A 27,694-nucleotide genomic window follows, 5' to 3' on the forward strand; every position below is an offset into this window, starting at 1 on the left:
TTTTGCACTCTGTTTATAAATCATAGAAAGATTAAATGGATTTAAGATTGACATACTGCATCTAATCTTAACCACCAGTGTTTGCTCTGGCAATGTGTACTCTCTCAAAGATTGCCACGTTTCATATATTGAAAGCTGTGCTAGCTGGTTCCCAGTGTGAAACAGTACTGCGTACCTGTGTATTAGAGAGCATTTAAATGGGAATGTGTGCACTAGCTACCTAGGGAAAAATGTTTTTGTATATCCACAAAACCTTTCTTATCCATTTTTTAGTTGGAAAAGTGAAAGAAAATCCTAGAAAACTATAAACGGCTGTGTAGACAATCCACTTGCCTCCCTCCCCCAAATTAGCCATCTTCAAACACATAAGACAAGAATAGGTGAACACAGCGGCTATTTGATTAAGCTCTCCTGGACAAAGGTTGCCTTCTTGTTACGTGTGGTACGGCATCTCGCACAACAGGGCCCTCATCTGTGACTGGAGTTCATAGGCCCTGCTACAATACAGATAATACTCTATCCCATCTTTGTGCAGAAATGTGTTAGTAGATGGCATCTCTCCAAGGTGGGATGGGGTTCCTGAGTGGGATTTCTGCAGCCATGCTTTATAGTATTTATTTATTCCTTACATTGTATTAAAATATGCCTATCCAGTGACACCATGAGGTCACTATTTTATTATTACTATTACAATAGCACCTACAGGTTCCACCGGAGATTAGGGACCCATTGTGATAGGGGTTGTACAAACACATAGTAAGAGTCCCAAGCAGCTTACAGGTTACATAGAAAAGGCAAGCAAAGGGTGGGAGGGTAAACAAAGGAGCACGGAGAGAATGATTTACAGCAGATTAGTGGTAGAGGTGGGAGTATAATCTAGGTCTCCTGATTCCCCATCAAGTGTCCTAGCTACTAGACCACACTTCCTCTCTGATGCACTCTAGCTATACTTAGTGTGTGTAACCCCACTATCGATATTTGTTCTTGTTATATGTCCCCATCAATCAATGCTTCTTTTAGTGTGTGTTATAATATGAGTAATTCTGGTTAGATTTGACTGGACAGCAAAGAGGAGTAGTTCTATTTCAGTCAACTTGAGAATACAGGGACATTTCTATATTGAGAGACACAGTAGGGTGCATGTATTCAAATATGAAACCACAGGTGTCTTTCATTTTTCTGTATTTAAAAGATAATTTAATGGAACTCCCTCATCCCCAATGGAAATGGAACATTATTATTGCTGCTACCCCAAGTGCTGCTTATTATAAAGACGTATTGGACTGTTCAAGGACGAGCTGTCTGAATGGCTGGACATTGTTAAGTGCTTTGTCATAACCAGAAATGATGGAATACAAAGGGTTTTCCATTTGAGAAAGCATCCGTGGAATAGAACTCTGTCCCAGGAAAATATTTTCCTGCCCCACTACTGAGGCAAACCCAAAGTGATTTCTATGTCGGAGCAGGAGAAAATGATTGTGGGATAACATCTTTATTTCCCTTTGGTAGAATTATTAAAGCCAAAAATTTCAAACTCTGGTACCTAAAGTTAGGGTCCACTCCTAGATCTGTATTTAGGAATTTCAATAATAGTGGCTGCCTGGATTTTGACTGCCTTAGAGCTGATCTGTTGTGCGCTTCAGCTAATCAGAACCCAGATCAGCTTTATCCATAAATCCATTGTTCTGACTTTCCTTTATCACTTTCCGAGACCCTCACCATCGTTTTGCTTTTTCATACACAAAGGCCAGAATGTGTGTATTTTAGTCCATATATCTTATGTTGGATTAAGGAGAACAATGAATGGAGAACAAACATAAAGTCTTATGAGGGAACACTATGTTCACACTGTAACATTCTGCATCTGAACAGAGGCACAAAATGGCAGCTCACAGTCTCCTCAGAGAAAACAGATTGTATAGCTGCATAGACCATCATTCTGACCGATGTCTTTTCTGAGAAAGAAGGATGAAATGACCTAAGGCTAGCCGCTCCAAATTCTTGACTGGGCCTTTGGAGCAACCAAAGAAAAGTCTTCCTCTAGAGAACCATCCCAGGTTTTACACACAGCCTGGTACATGCTGGATCAGGATCCTGGGAGGAACACCAAAGGGGAAAGCGCAAAAATAATCACACTATAGAGTTGTTTTCCTCTTCACAGCCTGTTGTAAAGAGTAACTAATTCTCATAACCCCAGTGAGGGGGGTAAACATTATCCCCATTTTTCAGGTAGGGAAACAAAGGTGAAGTGACTCATCCAAGGCTAGAAAGGCAGGCGGCATCAGGGGTGGGATTTTGAACTTGGGGATTCTTGGACCCAACACCTGTTTTCAGACCACTAGACAACACCTCTTTTTAAAATGTCTGTACTCGGCAGGGATTACATGTAAACAGTTAGAAAACTTTGTTTAAGGTTTGCTAAACCAAATCCTCAGATTTCATCCTAGTCTAATAAACCCCCTGAAAAAGGACACTTTTAAAGACATATCAGTCTGCCCTACTAATGGAAGCATGATGGGGTGGCTGTCGCAGCTGACCCATCTGGTTGAAGGCTTGTCTCTTTTGTTTTACTACAGGGGCCCTTGCCACTTCAGAGCTCCACCCAGGGTGACTGATATGTCTATTACTAATGTCAGCCACGAAGCTATATGTACGAGAGAGATGTGCTTCCATCTCTCAGAGTGTTATGGGAAATGGGAAGCATTAAACTAATAGGCAATTTCCCTGAACATCACCACCAGAAATATCTTACTATCACTGGCAATACAGAGCTGAGGGGCAAGATCTCAAGTTACAATGGTGTAAATCTAGAGTAACTCCACTCACTGCAGGAGCCATAGTGCCTGAGGCTCCCTCAGCTGCCACTAGTGCCTGGAATCTTGTGGGTAGAGGAAGGGGGCAGCAGACTGTGGGCCTGATTCTGGTCTTACACCCGTGTAAACTAGGAATAACTTCGCTGAAGTCGATCAGGTTCCACTGATGTGAAATAGCTGGAAGTAATGGGATATCAGGTTGTCTGTCTGCAATAATGAACCTTCCTTTGACTCGTAGGCTTGAGAATTTCGGTCCCCTCAGCACAACTCTCATGGTCTGACCTGGCCCCATGAAAATACTCTTGATACACCATAAAGGGTGCCGGCTTTGCTAACTGTGAGTTCCCTTCTTTTTATATAAACAAAAAATGTGAAATCCTCATTTCTCACTGGGGTGAGCAGTTTTGCACAATCTCTGCTACAGTGCAAACCATGTGCTCACTGCTAGCTTATTTTTTAAAAGTGTTTGACAAAACTGCTGCCTCAAGGCAGGATTTTTGATGGGTGTGGAAAGGGAGGCTCATCTGGAAGTGTCCCTTTGCACAGGAACCTGTGCCATGCTTCAAAGCTCTTGGGGACAGAATAGTTGTTGCTCCATCTTCCAGGAAAACGGCATCCCTGCAGATCACCTCTTCTTTCCATGCTATCAACGTACTCTGGCACTTGGAAGCTAATGAGCATATTTTAATTAACTAAGAAAAGAGAGTCAATCATTCCATTTAACTTGTGTCTTCTGCAAGCAATCACATAACTGAACAGAGAGACCATCCCGGTTTTTACAGAATAGGAGTGGATGATAAATGATATTATTCAAAGCTCACATGCTCACAGCAGCAGCCTCACTGAATCCCAATCTGCTTTGAGCATTTATTTTTCATTTTCAATTCTTGTTCTAAGTACTTAAACTAGTTTTTAATAGCAGCAGCGGCAGCCAATACTGACCATGATTAGTTTGCATGTTAAGTCCTTTCTGAGTGTTCTCGGGGGAAGCAGATAAGACAAGGTCTTTCTCGCTTGGGCCTTTTAAAAATGCATGAATTCTGCTGTCCCCATTTATGGTTTAATCTGACAGTTCTGTGGGACTGGAAATGAAGATCTCTGCCCCACCCTGGGTTTTTTAATGCATCAAGACTGGCTTTAGTACAAATCTGCTTCTGGAAACTGCAGCTGAAAGCCTTTCAGCTGCCACAGAGGGAGCCTCCTTAGTGGACCCCTATGATGTCAGGTTGCATCGTGCAGCTGACTAGCGGGGAAGGGGCTAGGAATGCAGCTCAGCCCTTAGACAGCAGTACCAGGTACCACTGCCCTGAGTGCAGCCACAGAGTGCTCAGCCTCTTTCCTCCTCCAGCACAGCAGAGCCCTTGGCTCTCACTTTTACCTGTCTGCATGAGGACCCAGCAATGCCCCAGCGAGTCCAGTGGGGCACACAGTGGAGAAAATTGCAGTAGCAGTGGAAGCTCTGGGCTCTCTCCGGGTTCAGATTCGGACAGCAGCGGGATAGTGTGCGGTGGTGGTGGGATGAGAGGCGTACTGTCAAGATACTGGAGTCTGGAGAGTCTCCATTCAGCTACAGGTAAGAGAAACTCTTTTATTGCTACGTGATATTGCATTGACCTTGAGAAACAAAATCAGACCGTCTGGGGAAATTCCATAAGTTGGAAATGGGCTGTGTGGTCTCTTAGTTGTAAGTGAAATGACAGTGAACCCCGAAATACTTCTTGGATCAGGTAGGAAGAAATGGGTTCTTAAAGGCTGCAGAAATGTTGCTTAGACTCTCACCAACTCAAAGCTATCTTTTCTCTTTGGAATGGCCTTTCTCTTTGCACTATAAATATACAGAGTCCAGTGCTGGCATTTTTCTGTTTAAATGACAATGTGGAGTGCATCTCCTCTTTTATAAAATGCCCAGATGATGTGCCGTATAATAGAAGAGGGACAGCAGGGTTTGCATTCTAGCACACCGAGGATAGGGAAAGCAAGGCATTTGAGCTGACTGTACAAGTTGTGTGTCTATTTTCTCGACTCCTGGTTCGATTCTCTGTGTTCTCAGGATTTTTCAGGGATGTTCACTCCTGCCTGCATATGTAATTCTCGTTGTTCGGTCACTGCCATGTGCGTTTAGGGTCTGGACACATGAGCTGTGAGCCTGGGAAGAAGAATATCATTCCTGGCTGAAAGTTTAGCGGGGAGGGCGCAGCAGAGATCGCCTAGCTGTTCGTTTCTTCTCACATTTGTTGCCTGACTGTTGCAGGCTGGGGAGATTTTGAGCAGGGCTGCAGCAAACTAGTTTCTTCCTTAAGCTAATTCAGACAAGTGTCTCCAAGCATGTCAGCTGACTGCCATTTTCCAGGCAGCATTGCTCTGTGCTACCAGCCAGAGGCGTGCCTAGTAGAAATTTTAGCTGTGGTGGTATATCTTGCCTTAGCTGCATATACCGTTAGTTTATGAAGGGCCTTGTAAAAGCGTTGCTCTGCTGTAAATAGCATGCTGTTCAATAAAATCTTTTTATCGCTGAACAGAGCACAGCTGCACCTGCACTAGCCTGTCTGAGGCCCTTGAGCGTTTGCCCCCTCAGGTTTCTTCTTTGGGAAGAGCACTCAGGACTGATCAGATTAAATCAACAGGTGTGAATCGTGCCTAGCACTGGGCTGATACTTTTATTTTTAATTTCAAAGGGTTTTGTGTACACATTCACGTGTGGTACATCTGTGCGGCACAGGCCATTTTGTGGGCACCACATGCATCTAACAGGAAGTGCGGAAGTGAGTGAGGCACGGAGTCAGAGTTTGAGGACTCTGAGGGAGAAACAAATCCAGTTTCATCATTATGTTCTTGATGTAATAGTTTAATAGAAGCAATTCACTGAAACCTAGGACTCCCTGCTCCTCAAGAATACCACCATCAGTCATATTCATAGAGTTTAAGGCCAGAAGGGGCCACTAGATCATCTAGTCTCATCTCCTGTATATCACAGGCCATCAATACTCCCAAGCACCCGCACACTGAACCTAACAATGGAAGAGAGAACATGTAAATGAGATTCGTAGGTGATTAGATTGTTATGTGCCACAGGCAGAGACCATAAGATTGGCCACACTGGGTCAGACCAATGGTCCATCTAGCTGGGTATCCTGTTTTCCAACAGTAGCGAATGCCAGATGCTTCAGAGGGAATGAACAGAACAGGGCAATTATTGAGTGATCCACCCAGGGGCAGCTCTAGCTTTTTTGCCGCCCCAAGCACGGCAGTCAGGCAGCCTTCGGCGGCATGCCTGCGGGAGGTCCCCGGTCGCGCTGATTCGGCGTACCCGCCGCCGAATTACCACTGAATCCGCGGGACCGGCAGACCTCCCGCAGGCATGCCGCCGCCGAAGGCAGCCTGACTGCCACCCTCGCAGGGACTGGCAGGGTGCCCCCCATAGCTTGCCGCCCCAGGCATGCGCTTGGAGCGCTGGTGCCTGGAGCCGCCGCTGATCCACCCCCTGTCATCCAGTTTCAGCTTCGAGCAGTCAGAAGTTTGGGGAGACCTGAGCTTGGAGTTGCATCCATGATCATCTTGGCTAATAGCCATGGATGGATGTATCCTCCATGAATTTATCTAATTCTTTTTTCAACTCCGTTATAGTTTTGGCCTTCCCAACAATGGCCTCACCACAGATTGTGCATTGTGTGAAGATGTATTTCCTTATGTTTGGTTTAAACCTGCTGCCTATTAATTTCATTGGGTAACCTCTGGTTCTTGTGTTATGTGAAAGGGTAAATAACACTTTCACTTTCTCCACACCATTCATGATTGTATAGACCTCTATCATATCCCACCCTCAGTTGTCTCTTTTCTAAGATGAGCAGTCCAAGTCTTTTTAATCTCTCCTCATGTGGAAGCTGTTCCAAACCCCTAATCATTTTTGTTGCCCTTCTCTGTATTTTTTCCAATTTTAATGTGTGTGCTTATTTTAGATGGGTCGACCAGAACTGCATGCGATATTCAAAGTGTGGGTGTACCAGGAATTTATATAGTGGTATTATGATATTTTCTGTCCTATTATCTATCCCTTTCCTAATGTTCCTAACATTTAGTTATCTTTTTTGACTGCACATTGAGCAGATGTTTTTCAGACAACTGTCCACGATGACTACAAGATCTCTTTCTTGAGTGGTAACAGCTAATTGAGACCCCATCATTTTGTATGTGTAGTTGGGATGATGTTTTCCAATGTGCATGACTTTGCGGCTATCAACATTGAATTTCATTTGCCATTTTGTCACCCAGTTTTGTCAGATCTCTTTGTAACTTTGCAGTCAGCTTTGGTCTTAACCATCTTGAGTAATTTTGAATCATCAGCAAACTTTGCCATCTCACTGTTTACCCCCTGTTCAGATCATTTATGAATAGGAGGCACTGAGGTGCACAAGAGCTCAAGGCCCCTGCAATAGCAGGGAAATGATGAAGTGAGATATACCCAGATAATCATAGCAAGTGACCTGCATCCGCATGCTGCAGAGGAAGGCAAAAACATCCCCAGGTCACTGCCAGTCTGACCTGGGGGGAAATTCCTTGCTGACCCCACATATAGTGATCGGTTAGACTCTGAGCATGTCAGCAAGCACCTACGAGAGAGAGATTGCTTGATATCACCTCAGAGCCTGCCCCATCCCGTCCAATGTTCTGACTTCAGCCATGGCCATCTCTGTTGCTTCAGAGGAAGGGGATAAAAAAAACCCTCACAGAGTACATTGGGAGATGATTCCTTCCTGACCCTTCCTGGTGGATGGCTGAAACCCTGAAGCATGAGCTTTAGGAACATAAGACATAAACCAGAAGTGACCACAAGGCTCTTGAACCCTGTCCCCACCATCACAAGCAAACCTGCCATACAGTTGCACTCAGAAATGTGTCCATCTCTCTCTCAAAATGTATGACGTTGTTTGCCTCCTCAACTCCTATTAGGAGATTGTTCCAGTACCTCACCACTTCTGATGGTTAGAAACCACCTAATTTCCATCTGAATTTGTTCATGGCTAGTTTGTATCCATTTGTTCTTGAGCCAACATTGTCCTTTAGCTTAAATAGTTCTTCATCCTTCCTGGTATTTGCTCCCCTGCTGTATTTATAGAGAACAGTCCTATCCCATGTCAGCCTTCTTTTTGCAAGACTAAGCAAGCCAAGCTCTTCCAGTCTCCCCTCATAAGATAGGCTCTCCATTCTCCTGATCATCCCAGTAGCGCCTCTGCACCTGTTGCAGTTTCAGTTTATCTTTCTTGAACATGGGTGACCAGAATTATACACAGTATTCCGAATGAGGTCTTACCCATGACGTGTACAGTGGCATTAATACATCTCTGTGTCTACTGGAAATGCCTTGCATAAGCATTGTTTCCATTTGCAAAATGTGTTTAAGGCCGCAGAAAGAGTCCATGTCGGAGTTAGGATTAGAACAGTAGACTATGCTTCTCCCTAAAATAATTAGTTTTATTCAGATTTTATTATCTCATTATTCCTGACTGGGGTAATGCTGAAGCTAGTGTGGCCAGCAGCACCAATGTGCTGTTATGGAGCAGCAGAAAAAACAAACCTCAAAGATTTGCATGGAAAGTGTGTGTTTTAAATACGTTAAAGTGTTATTTACTGCAAATCTTAATATTTCATTTTTAAAAAGCACCTGGCCAAGCATGAGACTGCTAGAGTCTGGATTGTAAGATGAGGTTCAAGGCAAGAGTTCTGTGATGGTTTCATGTCATCTCAATCGGTACATGAGGAGATCCTGCTGCATCACTTAGGGAGACCAATAGAAGAATGAATAGGAAGTATGTGTGTGCACCAAGCACATTCAGATGCTTCAGAGTTGCAGAAATGGAAGGTTGGAAGATGAGTCAGCCTACAGGGAATTAATAGAGGTGTTACACATTTCCAGAATCGGCCTCAACAATTTTGGGTGGGGAACAATATTTCTATCCCACTGCAAAATGCAGTAGACTTTTGTCCATAATGATCTCGCTGCTGTGCTTGGTGCTGGTCTGAGACTTTGGGGAGGGTTACCAAGATGGGATCCAGCCAGAGATAAGTGATAAAGTTTTGGGGGATCTTCAGGAAAAGTGGAATCCAACTGCTTGTGTTGGATTCCATGCACAGCCACTAACATTTAAAATAAATAAATAAATAAATAATTGTTTCTTTTAATAAGCTGGAGTTCAAGGGGACCGATTGAAGTTTGTGAGAGACTTTTGGTGAATTTTAAGGCTTTAGGGAACATGAACTGACATCTCCTCTGCGGAGAAAATAAATAGCAGTATTCCCACTTTACAAATAGGGTAAATCTAGTCTTGGTAGAAATCTCCCTCTAGTGTGATCAATAATCAAGTGTGATGTTTTTAAAGGGAATAGATTTTTAAAAATTTGCCATTGGAGGGGAAATGACTAACGAGAAAAAGATCTAAAAGGCAAAAGACCCACTGTAACAGCATAAATGTGCACACCAATGTCAGCTGGAGAAGCTATGCAAAGCATTGTTTGGACTTGCATAGGCTCAAATATAGTCTAGTCTTTTTTTATTGTCAGGCCCTGGCATTTTTGGTCTGAATCACTTTCCAGTGTGTTACGTGGAGAACCTCCCTCTCTAAATATAGAGGAAGAATATTTTGCAATTCTATCAAGCTTTCCATTCAAGGATATTAAGGCGCTTTAAAAGCATTAATGAATTAAGCCTTACAACACACCTGTGGGGTATTACTGTCCTTATTTTACTTTATAAATGGGAAACAATGGCACCAAGAGCTTGAGACCCAAATATTCAAAAGTAGCCTGTAATGTTGGATGATTCACTGTTTGGGTGCCTGTCTTAAAATATGTAAAGGTTGATTCTTCCACGAGTGCTGGTCCTTATGTGTATTCCACACTCGGGAACCCATGCACTCCCTGTGCCTCAGACCAGAGGTTTCTAGCAAGTCGTGTCCATTGCTCTGCACCTGTACAGTTGCCCTCCTCATGCTCCAAACCGAGGGCATAAGGGGGTGGTCGGACCAACACCACTCCAGTTCCTTCTGACTGCCACATGGCCCAAATTGGAAGCTTTTGTGATTTTAACTATGAATTTTGGGACCAAAAATTGAGACACCCAAATTTTAGAACATAAGAATGGCCATACTGGGTCAGACCAATGGTCCATCTGGCCCAGTATCCTGTCTTCCGACAGTGGCCAAGGCCAGGTTCTTCAGCGGGAATTAACAGAACAGGAAATTATCAAGTGACCCATTCCCTGTCATCCACTCCCAGCTTCAGGCAGTCAGAAGCTAGGGACGCCCAGAGCATGAGGTTGTGTCCCTGACCATCTTGGCTAATAACCATTAATGGACCTATCCTCCATGGACGTATCTAATGCTTTTTAGAACCCTGTTATTGTTTTGGCCTTCACAATATCCCCTGACGAGTTCCACAGATTGACTGTGCATTGCGTGACAAAATACTTCCTTTTGTTTGTTTAAACCTGCTGCCTATTAATTTCATTGGGTGACCCCTCATTCTTGTGTTATGTAAAGGAGTAAATAACACTTCCTTAATTGTTTCTCCATATCATTCACGATTTTATAGATCTCTGTCATATCCCCCCTTAGTTGTCTCTTTTCCAAGCTGAAAAATCCCCGTCTTTTTAATCTCTTCTCATTTGGAAGCTGTTCCATGCCCCTAATTATTTTTGTTGCCCTTCTCTGTACATTTTCCAGTTCTAATATACCTTTTTTTGAAATGGGGCAACTAGAACTGCATGCAGTATTCAAGGTGTGGGCGTACCATGGATTTATATCAAGGCATTATGATATTTGCTATCTTTTTATATATCCCTTTCCTAGTGGTTCCTAACATTCTGTTAGCTTTTTTGACTGCCGCTGCACACTGAGCAGATGTTTTCAGAGAACTATCCACAATGACCCCAAGATCTCTTTCTGGAGTAGTGATAGCTGATTTAGATCCCATTATTTTGTGTGTATAGTTGGGATTATGTTTTCCAATGTGCATGACTTTGCATTTATCAACATAGAATTTCATCTGTCATTTTGTTGCCCAGTCACCCAATTTTGTGAGATCTCTTTTTAACTCTTTGCAATCTGCTTTGGATTTAACTATCTTGAAAAGCTACTTGTGAACACTTGGCCATAAATGACTAAGTGGTATCATGGGAACTAGAACCCAGATTTCCTGGCTGAGAATTTGTATTGCAGCACACTCTCTGTCCAAACTAGCATGCCTCTCCAACCCCATTCATTTTAATTTTATTATCCAGCTGAAGGGTTTGGATTTGCTTACTGATATTTTCAGTTTCAATTTTGTTTCTCTAGTCCATTTGTTGCTGGCTTAGTCCTTCACTTTATTAATACTGCTTCTTGTCCATTCATTTGTCCTATGTCTTGAAGGCCTGAAAGAGCATGGAAAAGTGGTGAAACCATAGTGGCCTCCTTTAGTCAAAATATTGGTTTTCAGTGATCACAACAAATCCTCCTTGCCTTTGTGCCTGTGTTGCAATTTGCTTGCACAGATAGTGCATCTGTGTCCAGATTTCCATAGGTATATACTTGTTTGTGTATGTGCATGTGGGAGTTTTGAATACACCCACCATCCCCTCCTTGGAAATATGGTCCTTTAAAATCGGGGGGGGGGGGGGGGGAGGGGGGAAACATGGAGTTATTGTTTCACAGCTAGAAAACTGCGTCAGTGAGAGCTGAGCTATTCATTTCTCTTCCCATTTGTTGCATTACTGTTGCTGACTAAGGACCCGTTAGCAGAGCTGCAGCAAACTGTTTGCATATTTCTTGTTTGGTCTGAGAGATTTCCTTTTGAAGCATCTTTCTTTTTCCTTTGGCCCTTCCCTGTAGCACTGATGTCTGCAGCTGTGTTTGTGGACGACAGTGTATAATTTCATTGACCCCTTTTCTCCAGGTCATTTAGTCGGCTGCAGTTGAAGAGGTCACACAACAGGAGATTGATTTAAAGTTCAAAGTCTTTCAGCACGTTTCAAGAGACAAAAAAAAAATACATTCAGTGCCTCAAAGCATACACTAGTGCATGTTGACATTGTTTTACGCTCCATGTGGCACGCTGTGAGTTAGGAGATTTCAGTTGGATTAATCAACTCCATCCTCACAAACTCCTCAGATGAATTTCTTTATATATTTCCCCTGCATTGCTCTATGAGCCACCTGCCAAAGCAGCTCCCATTAGCGTTCTAAATGATCAATTGGTGTGCTTAAAATGTGGGCAAAACCCAGGATTTAAAGAAACAAGCCATGCCAAATTAACTTGGATTTTCATTATGTGCCACAGTTTATATCAAATGAGTTAGGCAGGAGGTAAACAGATCCTGAACTCTTTGGGAATTGCAGGGATACCTCAGCCTAGGGGTGATGACTTGCTGGCCATTAGGTAAAATTGATGTGGAGATAATTTCAGATAATTACATAGTGGTACTGTTCATTAACCAATGCTGAACTGCAATTGGGAATCCTAGTCAAATACGTAGGGCATGTGTATTAACACTAACTGAGTTAATTGTATTTAATGTTGTCACAATAATACTAAATCTATGTAGTTGACTTGGCCGTGTTGCACATTGGATATATTTTTCAACACAAACAGTGATTTAGTTGAATATTTAACCATAAAAACAAGAATAGAAAATAGAACATTTCTGTGTGTATATGCAATGGAGCTGAGTGAATGCTGATTTTGGAGCTTTAAGTGAAGCATTCCTTGGCTTTTTGTAGATTTAACTATGCATTAATAGGGGGTGTTGCATTGAATTTCCCTTCTTTTTCTTTTTAAAGGAGAAAATGCTTGTTTTTCAGAATGTCCCAATTAGGCACTGGGGATGGAGTGGGAAGAGTTCCCACTTTGCAGTGGCTGTAGTTGCAGAGGGAGGAGTTATGCTTCCAGGGTTATACTTCCCTTTGGCTCTGACTGGCCTGCAGATGGAGGGGAGTGCCAGCAAGAGGTGGGGGAAGTGGATCAGTCCTTGCACTGCTGCAATGGAGCTGGTAAAACAACTGTAGCAACTTTGAAACTCATCTGACTTTCTGCTGTCCCTTCCATCCTGCTGTTCTAGCAGCCTCATGAGCTTCAGGCAGTGGGATTAAATCATGGGGGAAGGCAGACACCTGTCCAGGGGAGCAATAGACACCCATGTGAATGGGTAGAACTCCCAGAGATGTGAAGAGGGGGCAGAGAAACTGGGATTTGGTGAAGACATGGGGAGAGCTGCTGGTGACTGCAGGTGGACATGAAGTGGGGCTGGATTATGAAGACTGGAGTAAGGGGGTAAGGAGAGAGTGGCATATATGATAGGATGGCCATTTTGGATGGGTGGCAAAAGGAGTGGGGCAGGGGACGGGGGCATTTCAAAGCTGAATAGGCTTGTTGGGAGGAGGTGGATTTTGAATTTGTACCAGATGCCATCTTAATGTATCCCTCTGCGTGCCTGTGTATGTGTTACTTTTCCTGTCCTCTGCCCACGCCTTTCAGACCTTGCTCTATGTGATTTAACATACCTTGCTGTTGGGTCTTCTGGAAGTTGGAAGTAAGTCAGTCTTTTTGTAAATAAGAGGAGAGGCTGAAATAGACAAGCTCCTGCCAGTGTGATAGGAATCGAGTGATATGCTTGTGACCTGAACCTTTCTGGGCAATTGGAAAATGGAAAAAGCCGGTCAAAATAGGTTTGGTGTGTTTTGGTATCATGGTGCAAGCTAGCCCCTCTCTCCAATACTCCTTGATACTGTAACAGTCCACTTGAAATATAATAATGATAGTCGCACATTTTAAGAATTAGAGAAATTTAGCTGGCCCTCGGATGGTTCATGCTCATCTGGGGAGGCTGCTGGCTCAATAGTTGGTATCCTGTCTCCTCTAAGACTCTCTCTGAATAGGGTTAGTTAATAGCCAACTGTTCAGTGGTGTGTCTACAGGTGCTGAAGGATAAGGGGATGTTACACAATATTTTATTCATCTGAGTCTACCCCTAGTTCCGTGGTGAGCTGCAATGGTAAGTTTATGTACTCAATGCCCCTAATAGCAGGGGCCATTCAACACAAAACTGAAGTTAAACTTATTTTTTGTTGTTGTTTTCAGTCCCCTGAAATCACAGAGGCAAGAGCAGGAACTCGCCTGGAGTATGGCCCATAGGAGCTCAGGTTAATAGTGCTGCTAATGATGTGGTGCAATCTGGAAAGTTATTAAGTTGTTATCCCAGAGTAATTGAACTGTTTCCAAACTGTGCCATACTCTCAAGAACCCTTGTGTGAGCTCCTAGGGGCCAGCTCCATGTGCCAGTGAGTTTCTGATCTACCACTACATTTCAAGCTGGGAATTGACATTGTAACAGGAACTGACTTGTGTCTCGTTGGAAACTACACACACACGTGTGTGAATACACACAGACACACACACACACACACACAAGTTCAATATTTGTTATGTGGTAAATGCCCTTCCTCTGCCTAATCTATGGAGCATTTTATATGGTACATAACTGTTCAAACGTTAAACATAAAATAGTTTCAGTGTTTGCCAGAAGCTTATCTAAGCCTCTTCGATATGCAGGTTTGGGTAGGAAATCTCCAAAGCAAATGTAGGTCCCCTACACACTAGACCTAAAATTATATTGCTGAATCAGCAATTCAGGTTAACTAAGTGTGGACATTAGCAGACTATGTTTAAATTGAGTTTAGAAGCTCTGGTTGACTGTTTAATTTACATGGCTTTAGCTCCTGCATAGACAAAGTCTTCTTCCTGACATTTTCATTACCTCCTTATTTCATTTGGATGGAACATAGCATAAGACCAGCCTTTCTCATGGTATTTCTGCCCTTCCATTTATTCAGACACAAAGTGCAGAGGGGAAAAAGTTATCCCCATTTTTTCAGCTTTCTAAACAAGTTTGGTTTCAATTCTGGATGGAGGTGTAGTCCTTAATTTATGCAAACTGGTTTTTCGCATATCCTGTAATGAGAGACTGTTCTCATAAAATTTCAGCACCATTTTCCAAAAGTAAGAGTTTAGCTAAACTCTGGCTGGTTATCTGAACCAAATATTTTTTTGCCCTTTTCATAATCTGTATACAAGAGATGTTTCTCTCTCTAAACGGCTCAACATTAAAAAATGTATATTGCCAATAGGTATTTCCCACTTATCACAAGCATGGTGGTTGTCAGTTGTTGGCAGAATTGTAGATGGCCACATTTGTTTCATAATTTCCAAAACAGGGTAGGGAGAAGAATCAAGATTAAAATCCAAACACCACACCAATCTTTCTTATTTCTTTGGAACATTTGAATTTAACCCTTTAGAGTCTACAAACATATACACCCACACCTATGTCCTCATAATTATTCTTTTAGCCGATAGTGTGAAAAATCTCAGCATTCTAGGAGTTTAAATGCCTTTAGAGAGCATTAATATTAGGCTTGGTTTTGAAAATTGGCTTCTAAAAATGCATCTGCAGTTCTTGCGCACGCACACAGCAATCATGTTTCTGAATCAAGCAGTTGGTTGGATGCAAGTTGAGGCACGCAAATTGTGGGCACAGTTTGGAAGCCTGTTTTGATGTTGACTGAATATTTGGCCTGTTATATGCAAATTTGGTACTGTACCTAATCTACAATGTGTATGAATGTAATTCATGTATAATGGAATTTGCATGAAATATGCTGATATGCACATAAATATGCACCATTACACACACAAGTTATAGGGTGTTTTGTGCTGCTGTAACAAAAAAAAAAGTGCTTCTGTTTTTCAACTAGTAATATGCAGACTATTAGGCCATAATGTGTACTAGATTTATTCATTATTCTAGAAACGAATATAAAAATGACCCAAGACATTTATTTTGCATCTGTTTTTTCTGTTTCAGAACAATTTCACTCTGCTATGGCTCAAAATGTTTTAAACGAAGAAGTGAATAAAATTAAGCTATTGCTGATGTCAGTAGTGAAAAGACAGATCTGGGGACAGAGCAAGATGCAGAAGTTAACTTCTGCAGTTTATGCATTCTAGGACTGTTTTGTAACAACATGTGTATTCCCTGGATGATGATGATGATAGGAATATTGCCACTGATTTAACACATTGCAAAGAAAGCTGCCTGTTCATGGTTTGTAAGAGGTGTTTGCTGGAATGAAAAGTGGGGTAGCAGCAGTGGCGGCTCCAGGCACCAGCGCTCCATGCACGTGCCCGGAGCGGCAATCCGCGGGGGGGCGCCCTGCCGGTCCCAGCGAGGTCGGCAGTCAGGCAGCTTTCAGCGGCATGCCTGCGGGAGGTCCGCCGGGCCCGCAGATTCGGCGGCAATTCGGCGGCGGGTATGCCAAAGCCACAGGACTGGCGGACCTCCCGCAGGCATGCCGCCAAATCCACGGGACCGGGGACCTCCTGCAGGCATGCTGCCAAAGGCAGCCTGCCTGTCGTGCGTGGGGCGGCAAAAAAGCTAGAGCCTCCCCTGGGTAGCAGAGCTCATTTATGCAAGAAAGGGATGGGGAAGTGCTCTTGTCTCCATCACCCTTGGATGATGGTGCTTGGGATAATAAGAGATGCAGAAAATCAGCTGTGGTGCCTCCCTCCCCTATAACCCAATAAAGCGACTACCAGGTTTAGATTGTTCAAAGGCCTTGCAGTAAGGTACAGTGGAAGGGAACTGCATTAGCAATCAGGGAATCTCTAATCTATTGTACTGTATTGTCTTTAATTATGAATCTTGGACTCATCATACAATTACTACACTCAGAAGTGCTTCTGACTCAGTCTAAACTTGTTCCCCCCACGACTGTATAGAGGCTTCGCTCTGACGTACTTTTATGGGCTCCCAATATTTTAGTTTAAATCCATGTTGAATGTACTCTCCTGGGAGGATTCCTTTTTAGACACCCAAGCAAAATTTAAGATAGGCATGTCTTGGGATTGACAGGAACCAAGGATTCACCGGCTTTATCGCAGAACAACACAGTATAACAAACGTGTCTTGTGACACAGTAAGGAAAAACATTAAAGTGAAGGCTGCTTTTGTTTTAAAGCAGCAGGCACAGACATATTTCTGAGTAGGAGTGAGATAGCAGGGCAAGAGTTTGTCATCCTGATAATGGAAACATTTTCCACATGGTAGTTTTTAATTAGTGTTACAAATGTCTCTTCCCCCTTGAAGACTGCCTTTATAATGTAGGGCAAAGAGGAGTAACCCAGTGACTGTTCTGTCGCAACAACGGGGGTAGGGGGGGTGTTTTGTATTAGGTTATTGATGGTCATTCTGATTGCCAACAAAACATTCCCATGTTGAATGCTGAACGCCCTCAGCTGAGCATGGGCCAAGTTCATGACTCAGATGAGACACTTGCAGAAAGGCACACATTGGCATTTGGAAATAGCAATATATAGAAGGCTTTAAGAAGAAAAGGAAATATAGTATGTACAGTGTGCTCTATCCCCATTGCTGGGGCCAATGTGCAATTTTAGCATACACTCACTGAAGAATGGGCATTTTCCTTGCAGTGTTATGTACTTCAGGGGGGAAGGGGGGAAACCTGTTTATCCTTAACAGTGTAAGAAAAAGGTAGAGAGTTCAGCTCTCTAACAACAGGATTCATATAACGAATGCAGTCGGGGTCAATGTAACCTGCTGAGCAAGTACCCATCAGGCATATCAAACCTGCATCAATTTTGCTGTGTCATGGAAGATTCACTCTTGTGCATGTGTATACAAGCATAATAGCCGGCTTTTTTAAAAACGATATATTGCAGTACACACCACAGATCTGGGATGGAGCCTGACCCTGATCATATCATATATAGTGGAATAGCATTTAGCTATTGCTGTTGGTCCTGCCTGAATCTTAAAGGCATAATTTCAGCTGTTCAGCACTGTCCTTGTTTTTAATCAAGACTGCAAAAATACAGTGGAAACCTGAGAGTGGGAGGAGAGTCTGGACATAATGTGCCCTGTAATTCTAGAGACAGATTATGTTTGTGGAGCTGGGAAGATCATATGTTCGTGCATAAACTTTGTTGTGATGCTTGTGTGATAGATATGGCAACTTCCTGCCATATTCTTGGGAGACCTTGTTGAATTAGGTGTAAGTATCTTTGGGGGTCCACTATATTAAATGAATGGTTTATGTCTGGTTGTGTTCTACTACACAGGGGAGGGCTGCCACAATACTACCTCCTGGGAAGGCTCACATATACCCATTCAAACTGGATCCTCCAGAGACCAGGAGACAAAGAAAGGACTTCTGGAGAAGTAGCCTGAGTTTAAACTGACTTGGGGCTCCTCTTCATGATCTAGCAGATGGGCAGGACTTTCTCCTCTAGGGCTATGCACGGTGCATTGCCAGCAGTTACAAGCTACCACACAGCTCTTTCTAAGCAAGCACCTCTTTTTCTTTAGGTAAAAGCATTACAGAGAAAACATATAAAAACCTGTAAACATTCTTGCATGCCTGCAAAAAGCTTACCAGAGGTTACCCATCCATCTTATGGGGCCTTAGTAGGCTAAAGTTTTTCCAACCCTTCCTCAAGGCTTGGGGTTCCCCCTGGATCGAAAGTTCTTTTTTGTCTGTCTGAAAATAACCCTGATTTGTAAGAATTAGAAATGGGTAGTTTTATCGTTCTTAAGAGCCTGCTTAAGTTAAAAATACACAGAAACCAGAGGTAATGCAACTTGTCGATCAGATCTATATCAAGTTTTGCAGATTTTTAAAAAAATTAAGTTTCTGGGCCCACTTCGGAAAAGGGGGTGGGAAGAATTCTGAATTCTAATCCTAACCTTAAACCGAACCCTAACACTGAATTTGTGATCCGATTATGTAACATAAAGCAGAAAGGAATATTTGACACTGGTCTGTTAAGGCGGTTATTCTCAACCAGGGGGCCGGAGGCCCCTGAGGGGCCGCGAGCAGGTTTCAGGGATCCACCAAGCATGGCTGGCATTAGACTTGTTGGGGCCCAGGGCAGAAAGCTGCAGCCCAGGTCCCGAGCTCCACCACTGGGGCTGAAGCCAAAGCCTGAGCAACTTAGCTTTGCGGTGCTCCCTGTGGTGTGAGGTCCCAGGCAATTGCCCTCCTTGCAACCCCCTAACGCTGGTCCTGGCTTTTAGATGCAGAAAAACAGTTGTGGCACAGCTGGGCCGTGGAGTTTTTATAGCATGTTGCAGGGGTGGGGGTGGGGGCTCAGAAAGAAAAAAGTTGAGAACCTCTGTATTAAGGGATTTAGTTAGGTGTTGTGGCAGAGCAGTTCTTCCAGTGTGCAGCTGCAACTGAAGTATCCATCTTATTGGGCCTAGAGGGTGCAGTTCAGCAATTTATTCAGTGTGTAGCAGAGCATGGGGCTCGGATGAGAGCTGTCTGGCTCAGACTCAATCCTGGTAAGGCTGAGATGATTCTTAAAGACAGGGGGAGTAACAAGAACAAGCGGCAAAGATATTGTCAACTGCTTCTCTAGTTGTTACACAGGTTCACTGCCTGGGAATAGCGTTGTCTGCTTCCTGACCGGGTAGCAGCAGGGGTAGAGGACTTTTATCAAACTGTGCTTGTCTTGTTGGTTTGTTTGTCCTCAGTTACACATGTTTTTGTCACTTACAGACTAGAAAGCTGAGTTGTGCTCTACAGCTAGTACAGAAAGCAGCTGCCTAATGCAGGCACTTCTTAGCAGGAGCATGTTACACCGGCATAGCATAGTTTGCACTGGCTGCCAGCTGGTTTCTGACTGAGGTTTAAAGGGCTGGTTTTGACTTATAAAGTCCTATTTTGGGTCCTGACTACCCCAGGAGACAGCCTTTTTCCTTGTGGGATACCATAAGAGTTGTGCTCATATTTGCTGCTTGACCTATCAGCTTCTCTGTTTAAGTGGAGGGGTCTGGTATAAGGGCATTTGCAGTAAGAACTTTTGCCTCAAGGATACTTTCCAAGCTTGATTTTAAATAACTTGTATTTGTTTACCATGAAGCATGCTGCAGGTCTCCCAGCCTTTTTCTGGGGTGGTGTGTTGACTAGGTGAGTACACAGATGGAAGAGGAAGTTTGTAGATATGAGGTGGACTGAAGAGGGACAATTTTAGTGAGGCTGTAGAGTCATGTGGCTATTAATACATTGGAACTTGTATATGTCTTTCAAAATCTGTGTGGGGCCTAGAACTCTGAATAAACAGTGTTAACTGGAGAAGCAACTTGGAATTTGTAGGCTTGGATTTGCGTAGGGTAAAAGTAAGATTGTATATTTTTTGTGTTGGTTTTGTTGTAATAGTTCTAATCTCCCCTTGTTTCTTACTGCCCTGTTCAGATTGGTTGTTGTATCCACAGATGAATCCTTCTGTGTAAAATAGTGGCAGCTCTTCCCTCTTTTTTGGTCCATGAATCTGATCATGCACATTGCTGTGCATCTCTTCAGCTATTCTGCATGTCCTCACTTCCAAATTGACTCCAGTGGGTACTGAAGTCCCTGAGAAACATTAAGAAGGTGCTCAGCATCTAGCAGAATTAAACCACTAATGAACTGAGATTTGGTAACTGCTGTATCTACCTCCCTGATAGTAGTGCAGGCTGTTACCTAAGCCATTGCCTCAGGCAAATTCCAGGCCAGATTCTGAGGTCCACCAGAAATGGATCCTGTCTATGGGCAGATAGATCTGCATGAAAAATTACCTGGAAGTACTGAGGTTATACCCTGAGGTAACTAGATGGTCCAAGGATAAATTGCAGACTTCAGAAGAGCAACAAAAATGATAAAAGATTCAGAAAACCTGACCTATGAGGAAAGGTTAGAAAAACTGGGCATGTTTAGTCTTGAGAAAAGAAGACTGGTGTGTGTGTGTGGGACCTGATAGCAGTTTTCAAATATGTTAAGGGCTGTTACAAAGAGGATGGTTATCAATTCTTCTCCATCTCCACTGAAGGTAGGACAAGAAGTAATGGGCTTAATCAGCAACAAAGGGAGATTTAAGTTAGATATTAGGAAAAACTCTTTAACTATAAGGGTAGTTAAGCTCTGGACTAGGCTTCCAAGGGAGGTTGGGGAATCTCCATCATTGGGAGTTTGTACTGGCATGTTAGACAAACACCTGTCAGGGATGATCTAGGTATACTTGGTCCTGCCTCAGTGCAGGGAGCTGGACTAGATGACCTCTTGAGGTCCCTTCCAGCCCCAAATGTCTATGATTCTGTGTTTACAGATTTTATTTAGCCTCTCTGTTTACAGCACTCAATAAAAAACAAGCTATGGCATAGAAGAAAACTGCCATGTTAGACACAGCTGCCCATTGTTCCACTGCTGCAATACTGTAGTTATTTGTTAATCCCCAAAAGCCATGTTAAGGCCAGTGTGCTAGTAAGAATGGGCACTTATGAGTAAATTCCATGGATAACCCAATTTAAACACGGCAGCCCTCTGTTATGAACGGAGTCCTTTGTCACCAAGCATGTGGTGCACAAAGAGTGTATATACATGCAATCTAGCAATAGTTATGCACTTTAAGACCCTTCCAAGGAGAGTATTTAAATGTTACCTTCTTTCTTAAACACTGGTCCAACCTTGTTCCTTCCTCTCCCTGCCCAAGCACGTAAGGAAGCATCAAGTTGGGAGGTCTCCTGAAGATCCGTTCTCCATTTGAAGGCAGAATGGAAGCATGGCATAGAGGGTCCTTGAGAAGCATTTACTTTGCTTACTCTTTCCCATGCCAGTAGGTGCCATGAACTTCATACTCCCTCTACTTCCCTCCCCTGCCAAGCCTAAATAAAAAGGAGCAGGCTGACTTTGATTGTTGTCCATTGCCCCTATGATAAAGAAAAGGAAAGCAGGGCTGGGCAACAAACCGAAAGCTCAGATCTAAATCCAAACACCCGAACCATCATTCTGACCCACATCTGAATTTCTCAAATTGGCCCCATCTCTACTATGAGCTGGGCCAGAACCCTGGTTCCAAACACCCCAAATTTAGGAGTGTTCATAGTTTGGATTTGAATTTGGCTGCTTGAGTCCATTTCTAATTTTACATAAATAAATAAAACCAGGACTGGCTCTAACAGTGCTGTCAGTCCTCCAGCCACAGAGAATTTACGGATCATAGGGGGGTCCCCAATACTTGTGTGATATTTACTGCTCAGGCTGTAGTGCTACAGTGTGAAGAACAAGGCACTCAATCCAGACCGTGCTCTGTGGTGCTCATCACTTGAGCCCTGTGTACATGTTGCCCATTTTACTCCCCAGCCTCATAACACTGAATTCAGCAAGCTAACGCTGCATAGAGGAGGTCTCAGGCTGAATCTTGGGCTTTTCAGCTGGAGACCCAGTTGTAACTCTTTGCAGCGAGACCCAGTCGTGCTTGAATTGATCCTGCCAGTTATGTTTTCCAGAAACTCAAGTGAAACCTGTAGTAGAAAATACAAAAGATATGTCTTCAGGAAAATGTTGGGTTTAATCTAATTCTGAATATTTAGACGGCCCAGGCAATTGTCTGATCTTGTTAGATCAGAGCAGAGAGCTGTGGCCTTTGTGCATCTCTTCCTTCTCCGTGCAATGAAGTCACACGTCTATATTTGGAACATTCTAGTCTGTTGTCATGGAGATGATTGTATTGACACAGATACAGCAGTGTGACTTCATTCTGTGGAAGATGCTGTGTGGGAAGGATGGAGGTTTGCTCTAAACACTCAACCATCAGCGATATGTGTGCTTCAGACTAACAGCTGTATTAGGAAGTGTATGATGTGTGATTAAATATTCTGAACTTGAGTGTGGAGAGATCTGTGTAAAGTTATACCCAACATTTTAAAAATAGTGTAATTTAGAGCTGCACAGAATAGCAAACAGGTAAGACCCTGGGGCACAACAGCTACATCCATCCTGCTGCTCCTGGAAGCCATAATATGCTACTGGTAGTAAAAATGGATTGGAATGGTTGCAGTTTAGAATTTCCAGCAGCACCACACATTTTATGCTCAGAGTTTAAGGATTTGTAGACAAAATGATCTCATTGATTTCCCTAAATTCCCGAGGTTTACCATGCTGGGGAGGGGAAGCCTGGCAGACTGTAGAAAGTGATGGAGGAATAACCTTGCGCTCTTGAACTGACACGCAGCTGTGCAGCTATGGGCCTGCATATTGGCAGGGTTCCATTTCCAGCACACTGTCCATTGGCACCAGCAATGAGTAGGGGAATAAGGCAGGCCCTGATGAAGTCTCCAGAGAACATTAAAGGACCTTCTATCTCAGCCAGGAAAGGTAAACCATTTTCATTTGAGGTACTAATTGATTTTATTTTAAAATAAATGTATACCTTATGCCAGTTATAAATCACTTCATATCAGTAGATTTTTCCAAGTATTTCTAGCTTCGATCCAGTCTCCTTGTATTACTGTGGTTATGCTGAGAAAATGCTGGGTCCTGTTTTCTCATCACTTATGCCCCACATCTCAATACTATACATAACTGAACTCTTTGGGGATTGTGGTCATATGTCTTCCTTAGCTTTAATTTGGCTGAAACTCTGGAAAATGCTGGTGCCCTAAGGGTTAATCAGGGAGATGTTATGAGAGTCATTTAAAGAATACAAATTAGTTACTTTGACAGTCAAATTTTATGACTCTTTGGGCCTTGCCACTAGTGCCGGGGAATTGTGCACCCTCCAAAGGCAAGAAGTCAAGGAATTAGAAGTGGGGCGTGGGAGGGGGGCATGGGAGGCTGTAACAGGAATGTTGCATTTATTTGCCTCACATAAAAAGCATTCTAACAAGTCATTGCTTGGCTCAATCTCTTACCATGAAGGAGAATCTCAAGATAAGAAACTTCAGAAGGAAAGAGAAAATCTGCATCCTGAATTTGGGAACTTAACTCTGCAGGGGGTTCTTTCTTCCTGTGGCAGCATCTGCAGGAAGTGTCCCTTTGTCTTCCTGTGCATATTCCAGACACACTGTATAGGAGCCTGTTCTGTAGAATACAATGTGCAGTTTGCATTTTATTGCAGAAAGCAAGTCTTTCACCCTGAACCATAAGTAAAGAAATAGGTGAGATACATGCCTAACAAAAACCTTGCCCTCTTCCCGGTACAGCCACACATTTGCCAAATCAGATAAAAAGGCATGTGCCAGAACTAAGATCCACAAGAATCAAAGACAGAGTGTCTCTTCCTAGGTCCATTTCCAAACCCCATTCTCCATCCAGTTTGACAGAGGGAGGCTTACGATGGTTAGGAAGACCCGCAACACCTGTGCCAGCACTGCTACAGTCTCCTCCACCTGTGCCTGTAGCCAGACAGAGCACCTGAGCATGGATGCCTCTACCCAGATCCTGGTGTGGTTTTGCAAAGACTGTAACTTGCAATTTCCACTTACTGATATCCAGGCTGCGGGGACCATCCAATGTGAGAGGTGCCTGCTGGTGGAATCTCTCAGGCAGCAGGTGGGAGAGCTACAGGAGGAGGTGGCTAGGTTGAGGAGCATCCGAATCCACGAGCAATTCCTCGACAGTGTCCATGTGGAGACAGCTGAGGTAGCTGTCCCAGTACATAGGACTGCTGATACACCACTGGTGGAGGAGGAGATGGCTCAGGGTGGACACTGGCAGCTGGTTACTTCTGGCAGCAGGCAGTGCTCCACCCTTGCTCCGAACCCTCCTGCCGTGGTTATAGGTAACCGTTATGCTCTTCTTGATACAGGAAAGAAGGAATCACTCCCTACAGTAAAGGAGGAGAAGCCTCGTACCCCTAAGGCTGGAGAGTCTGCTGCCACCACTGCGAATAGGAAACGTAGGGTAGTGGTGGTCGGAGACTCTCTGCTGAGGGGGACGGAGGCGCCCATCTGTCGCCCTGACATTTCATCTCGGGAGGTATGCTGCCTGCCGGGGGCCCGTATCCAAGACGTTACGGAGGCATTGTCGAGGATTATCCATCCCTCTGACTACTACCCCATGCTACTCATCCATGTGGGCACAAATGATACTGCGCGGTGTGACACTGAGCGGATCAAGAGTGACTACAGGGCTCTGGGAGTACGGGTGAAGGAGTTTGGAGCGCAGGTGGTATTCTCTTCAATTCTTCCTGTCAAAGGTAGGGGCCCGGGCAGAGACAGATGCATCATGGAGGTGAATGCCTGGCTGCGAAGATGGTGTCGCCAGGAGGGCTTTGGCTTCCTAGACCACGGGATGCTATTCGAGGAAGGACTGCTAGGCAGAGATGGCGTTCACCTTTCGAGGAGAGGAAAGACCCTATTCGGACACAGACTGGCTAACCTAGTGAGGAGGGCTTTAAACTAGGTTCGACGAGGACAGGTGAGCAAAGCCCACAGGTAAGTGGGGAACATGGAGACCGGGGAGATGGGTCGGAAACGAGAGGGAGTGTGGGCTATATTGGCAGAGAGAAAGGAGAGTCAGGACAAAACTGGGAGGAAAGATCAAACCAGTATCTTAGATGCCTATATACAAATGTGAGAAGTATGGGGAATAAGCAGGAAGAACTGGAAGTGCTAATAAATAAATACAACTATGACATTGTTGGCATCACTGAAACTTGGTGGTATAATACACATGATTGGAATGTTGGTGTGGATGGGTACAGCTTGCTCAGGAAGGATAGACAGGGGGAAAAGGGAGGAGGTGTTGCCTTATATATTAAAAATGTACACACTTGGACTGAGGTAGAGATGGACATAGGAGATGGAAGTGTTGAGAGTCTCTGGGTTAGGCTAAAAGGGTCAAAAAACAAGGGAGATGTCATGCTAGGAGTCTACTACAGGCCACCTAACCAGGTGGAAGAGGTGGATGAGGCTTTTTTCAAGCAACTAACAAAATCATCCAAAGCCCAAGATTTGGTGGTGATGGGGGACTTCAACTATCCAGATATATGTTGGGAAAATAACACAGCGGGGCACAGACTATCCAACAAATTCTTGGACTGCATTGGAGACAACTTTTTATTTCAGAAGGTTGAAAAAGCTACTAGGGGGGAAGCTGTTCTAGACTTGATTTTAACAAATAGGGAGGAACTCGTTGAGAATGTGAAAGTAGAAGGCAGCCTGGGTGAAAGTGATCGTGAAATCATAGAGTTTGCAATTCTAAGGAAGGGTAGAAGGGAGAACAGCAAAATAGAGACAATGGATTTCAGGAAGGCAGATTTTGGGAAGCTCAGAGAGCTGATAGGTAAGGTCCCATGGGAATCAAGACTGAGGGGAAAAACAACTGAGGAGAGTTGGCAGTTTTTCAAAGGGACACTATTAAGGGCCCAAAAGCAAGCTATTCCGCTGGTTAGGAAAGATAGAAAATGTGCCAAAAGACCACCTTGGCTTAACCACGAGATCTTGCACGATCTAAAAAATAAAAAGGAGTCATATAAAAAATGGAAACTAGGACAGAATACAAAGGATGAATATAGGCAAACAACACAGGAATGCAGGGGCAAGATTAGAAAGGCAAAGGCACAAAATGAGCTCAAACTAGCTATGGGAATAAAAGGAAACAAGAAGACTTTTTATCAATACATTAGAAGCAAGAGGAAGACCAAAGACAGGGTAGGCCCACTGCTTAGTGAAGAGGGAGAAACAGTAACAGGAAACTTGGAAATGGCAGAGATGCTTAATGACTTCTTTGTTTCGGTCTTCACCGAGAAGTCTGAAGGAATGCCTAACATAGTGAATACTAATGGGAAGGGGGTAGGTTTAGCGGATAAAATAAAAAAAGAACAAGTTAAAAATCACTTAGAAAAGTTAGATGCCTGCAAGTCACCCGGGCCTGATGAAATGCATCCTAGAATACTCAAGGAGCTAATAGAGGAGGTATCTGAGCCTCTAGCTATTATCTTTGGAAAGTCATGGGAGACGGGAGAGATTCCAGAAGACTGGAAAAGGGCAAATATAGTGCCCATCTATAAAAAGGGAAATAAAAACAACCCAGGAAACTACAGACCAGTTAGTTTAACTTCTGTGCCAGGGAAGATAATGGAGCAAGTAATTAAGGAAATCATCTGCAAACACTTGGAAGGTGGTAAGGTGATAGGGAACAGCCAGCATGGATTTGTGAAGAACAAATCATGTCAAACCAATCTGATAGCTTTCTTTGATAGGATAACGAGCCTTGTGGATAAGGGTGAAGCGGTGGATGTGGTATACCTAGACTTTAGTAAGGCATTTGATACGGTCTCACATGATATTCTTATCGATAAACTAGGCAAATACAATTTAGATGGGGCTACTATAAGGTGGGTGCATAACTGGCTGGATAACCGTACTCAGAGAGTTGTTATTAATGGTTCCCAATCCTGCTGGAAAGGCATAACGAGTGGGGTACAGCAGGGGTCTGTTTTGGGACCGGCTCTGTTCAATATCTTCATCAACGACTTAGATATAGGCATAGAAAGTACGCTTATTAAGTTTGCGGATGATACCAAAGTGGGAGGGATTGCAACTACTTTGGAAGACAGGGTCATAATTCAAAATGATCTGGACAAATTGGAGAAATGGTCTGAGTTAAACAGGATGAAGTTTAACAAAGACAAATGCAAAGTGCTCCACTTAGGAAGGAAAAATCAATTTCACACATACAGAATGGGAAAAGACTGTCTAGGAAGGAGTACGGCAGAAAGGGATCTAGGGGTTATAGTGGACCACAAGCTAAATATGAGTCAACAGTGTGATGCTGTTGCAAAAAAAGCAAACATGATTCTGGGATGTATTAACAGGTGTGTTGTGAGCAAGACACGAGAAGTCATTCTTCCGCTCTACTCTGCTCTGGTTAGGCCTCAGCTGGAGTATTGTGTCCAGTTCTGGGCGCCGCATTTTAAAAAAGATGTGGAGAAATTGGAAAGGGTCCAAAGAAGAGCAACAAGAATGATTAAAGGTCTTGAGAACATGACCTATGAAGGAAGGCTGAAAGAATTGGGTT

At 43.6% G+C, this 27,694-nt stretch overlaps 1 protein-coding gene across 7 annotated transcripts in view; it reads left to right on the plus strand.

Moving 5' to 3' along the window:
* Positions 1 to 27,694, plus strand: part of ARHGEF4 (Rho guanine nucleotide exchange factor 4) — a 355,243-nt gene that overhangs the window by 187,111 nt on the left and 140,438 nt on the right. For 3 of the 7 annotated variants that reach the window (XR_010590131.1, XR_010590130.1, XR_006175210.2), the window contains one exon: positions 4,162 to 4,386. The exons of 3 other annotated variants lie outside the window; for them this stretch is intronic. Coding sequence is in view for 1 of the 4 variants with exons in the window: in XM_065556073.1 (XP_065412145.1) it covers positions 4,200 to 4,386 (187 nt within the window). In the remaining 3 variants the exon portion in view is untranslated. Of the gene's footprint in view, positions 1 to 4,041; positions 4,387 to 27,694 lie in introns of those variants that run through there. One more of the 7 variants, XM_065556073.1, reaches the window with a different exon arrangement.

The sequence above is a fragment of the Chrysemys picta genome, chromosome 9 (assembly GCF_011386835.1).
Source record: "Chrysemys picta bellii isolate R12L10 chromosome 9, ASM1138683v2, whole genome shotgun sequence".
Taxonomy (NCBI): domain Eukaryota; kingdom Metazoa; phylum Chordata; order Testudines; family Emydidae; genus Chrysemys; species Chrysemys picta.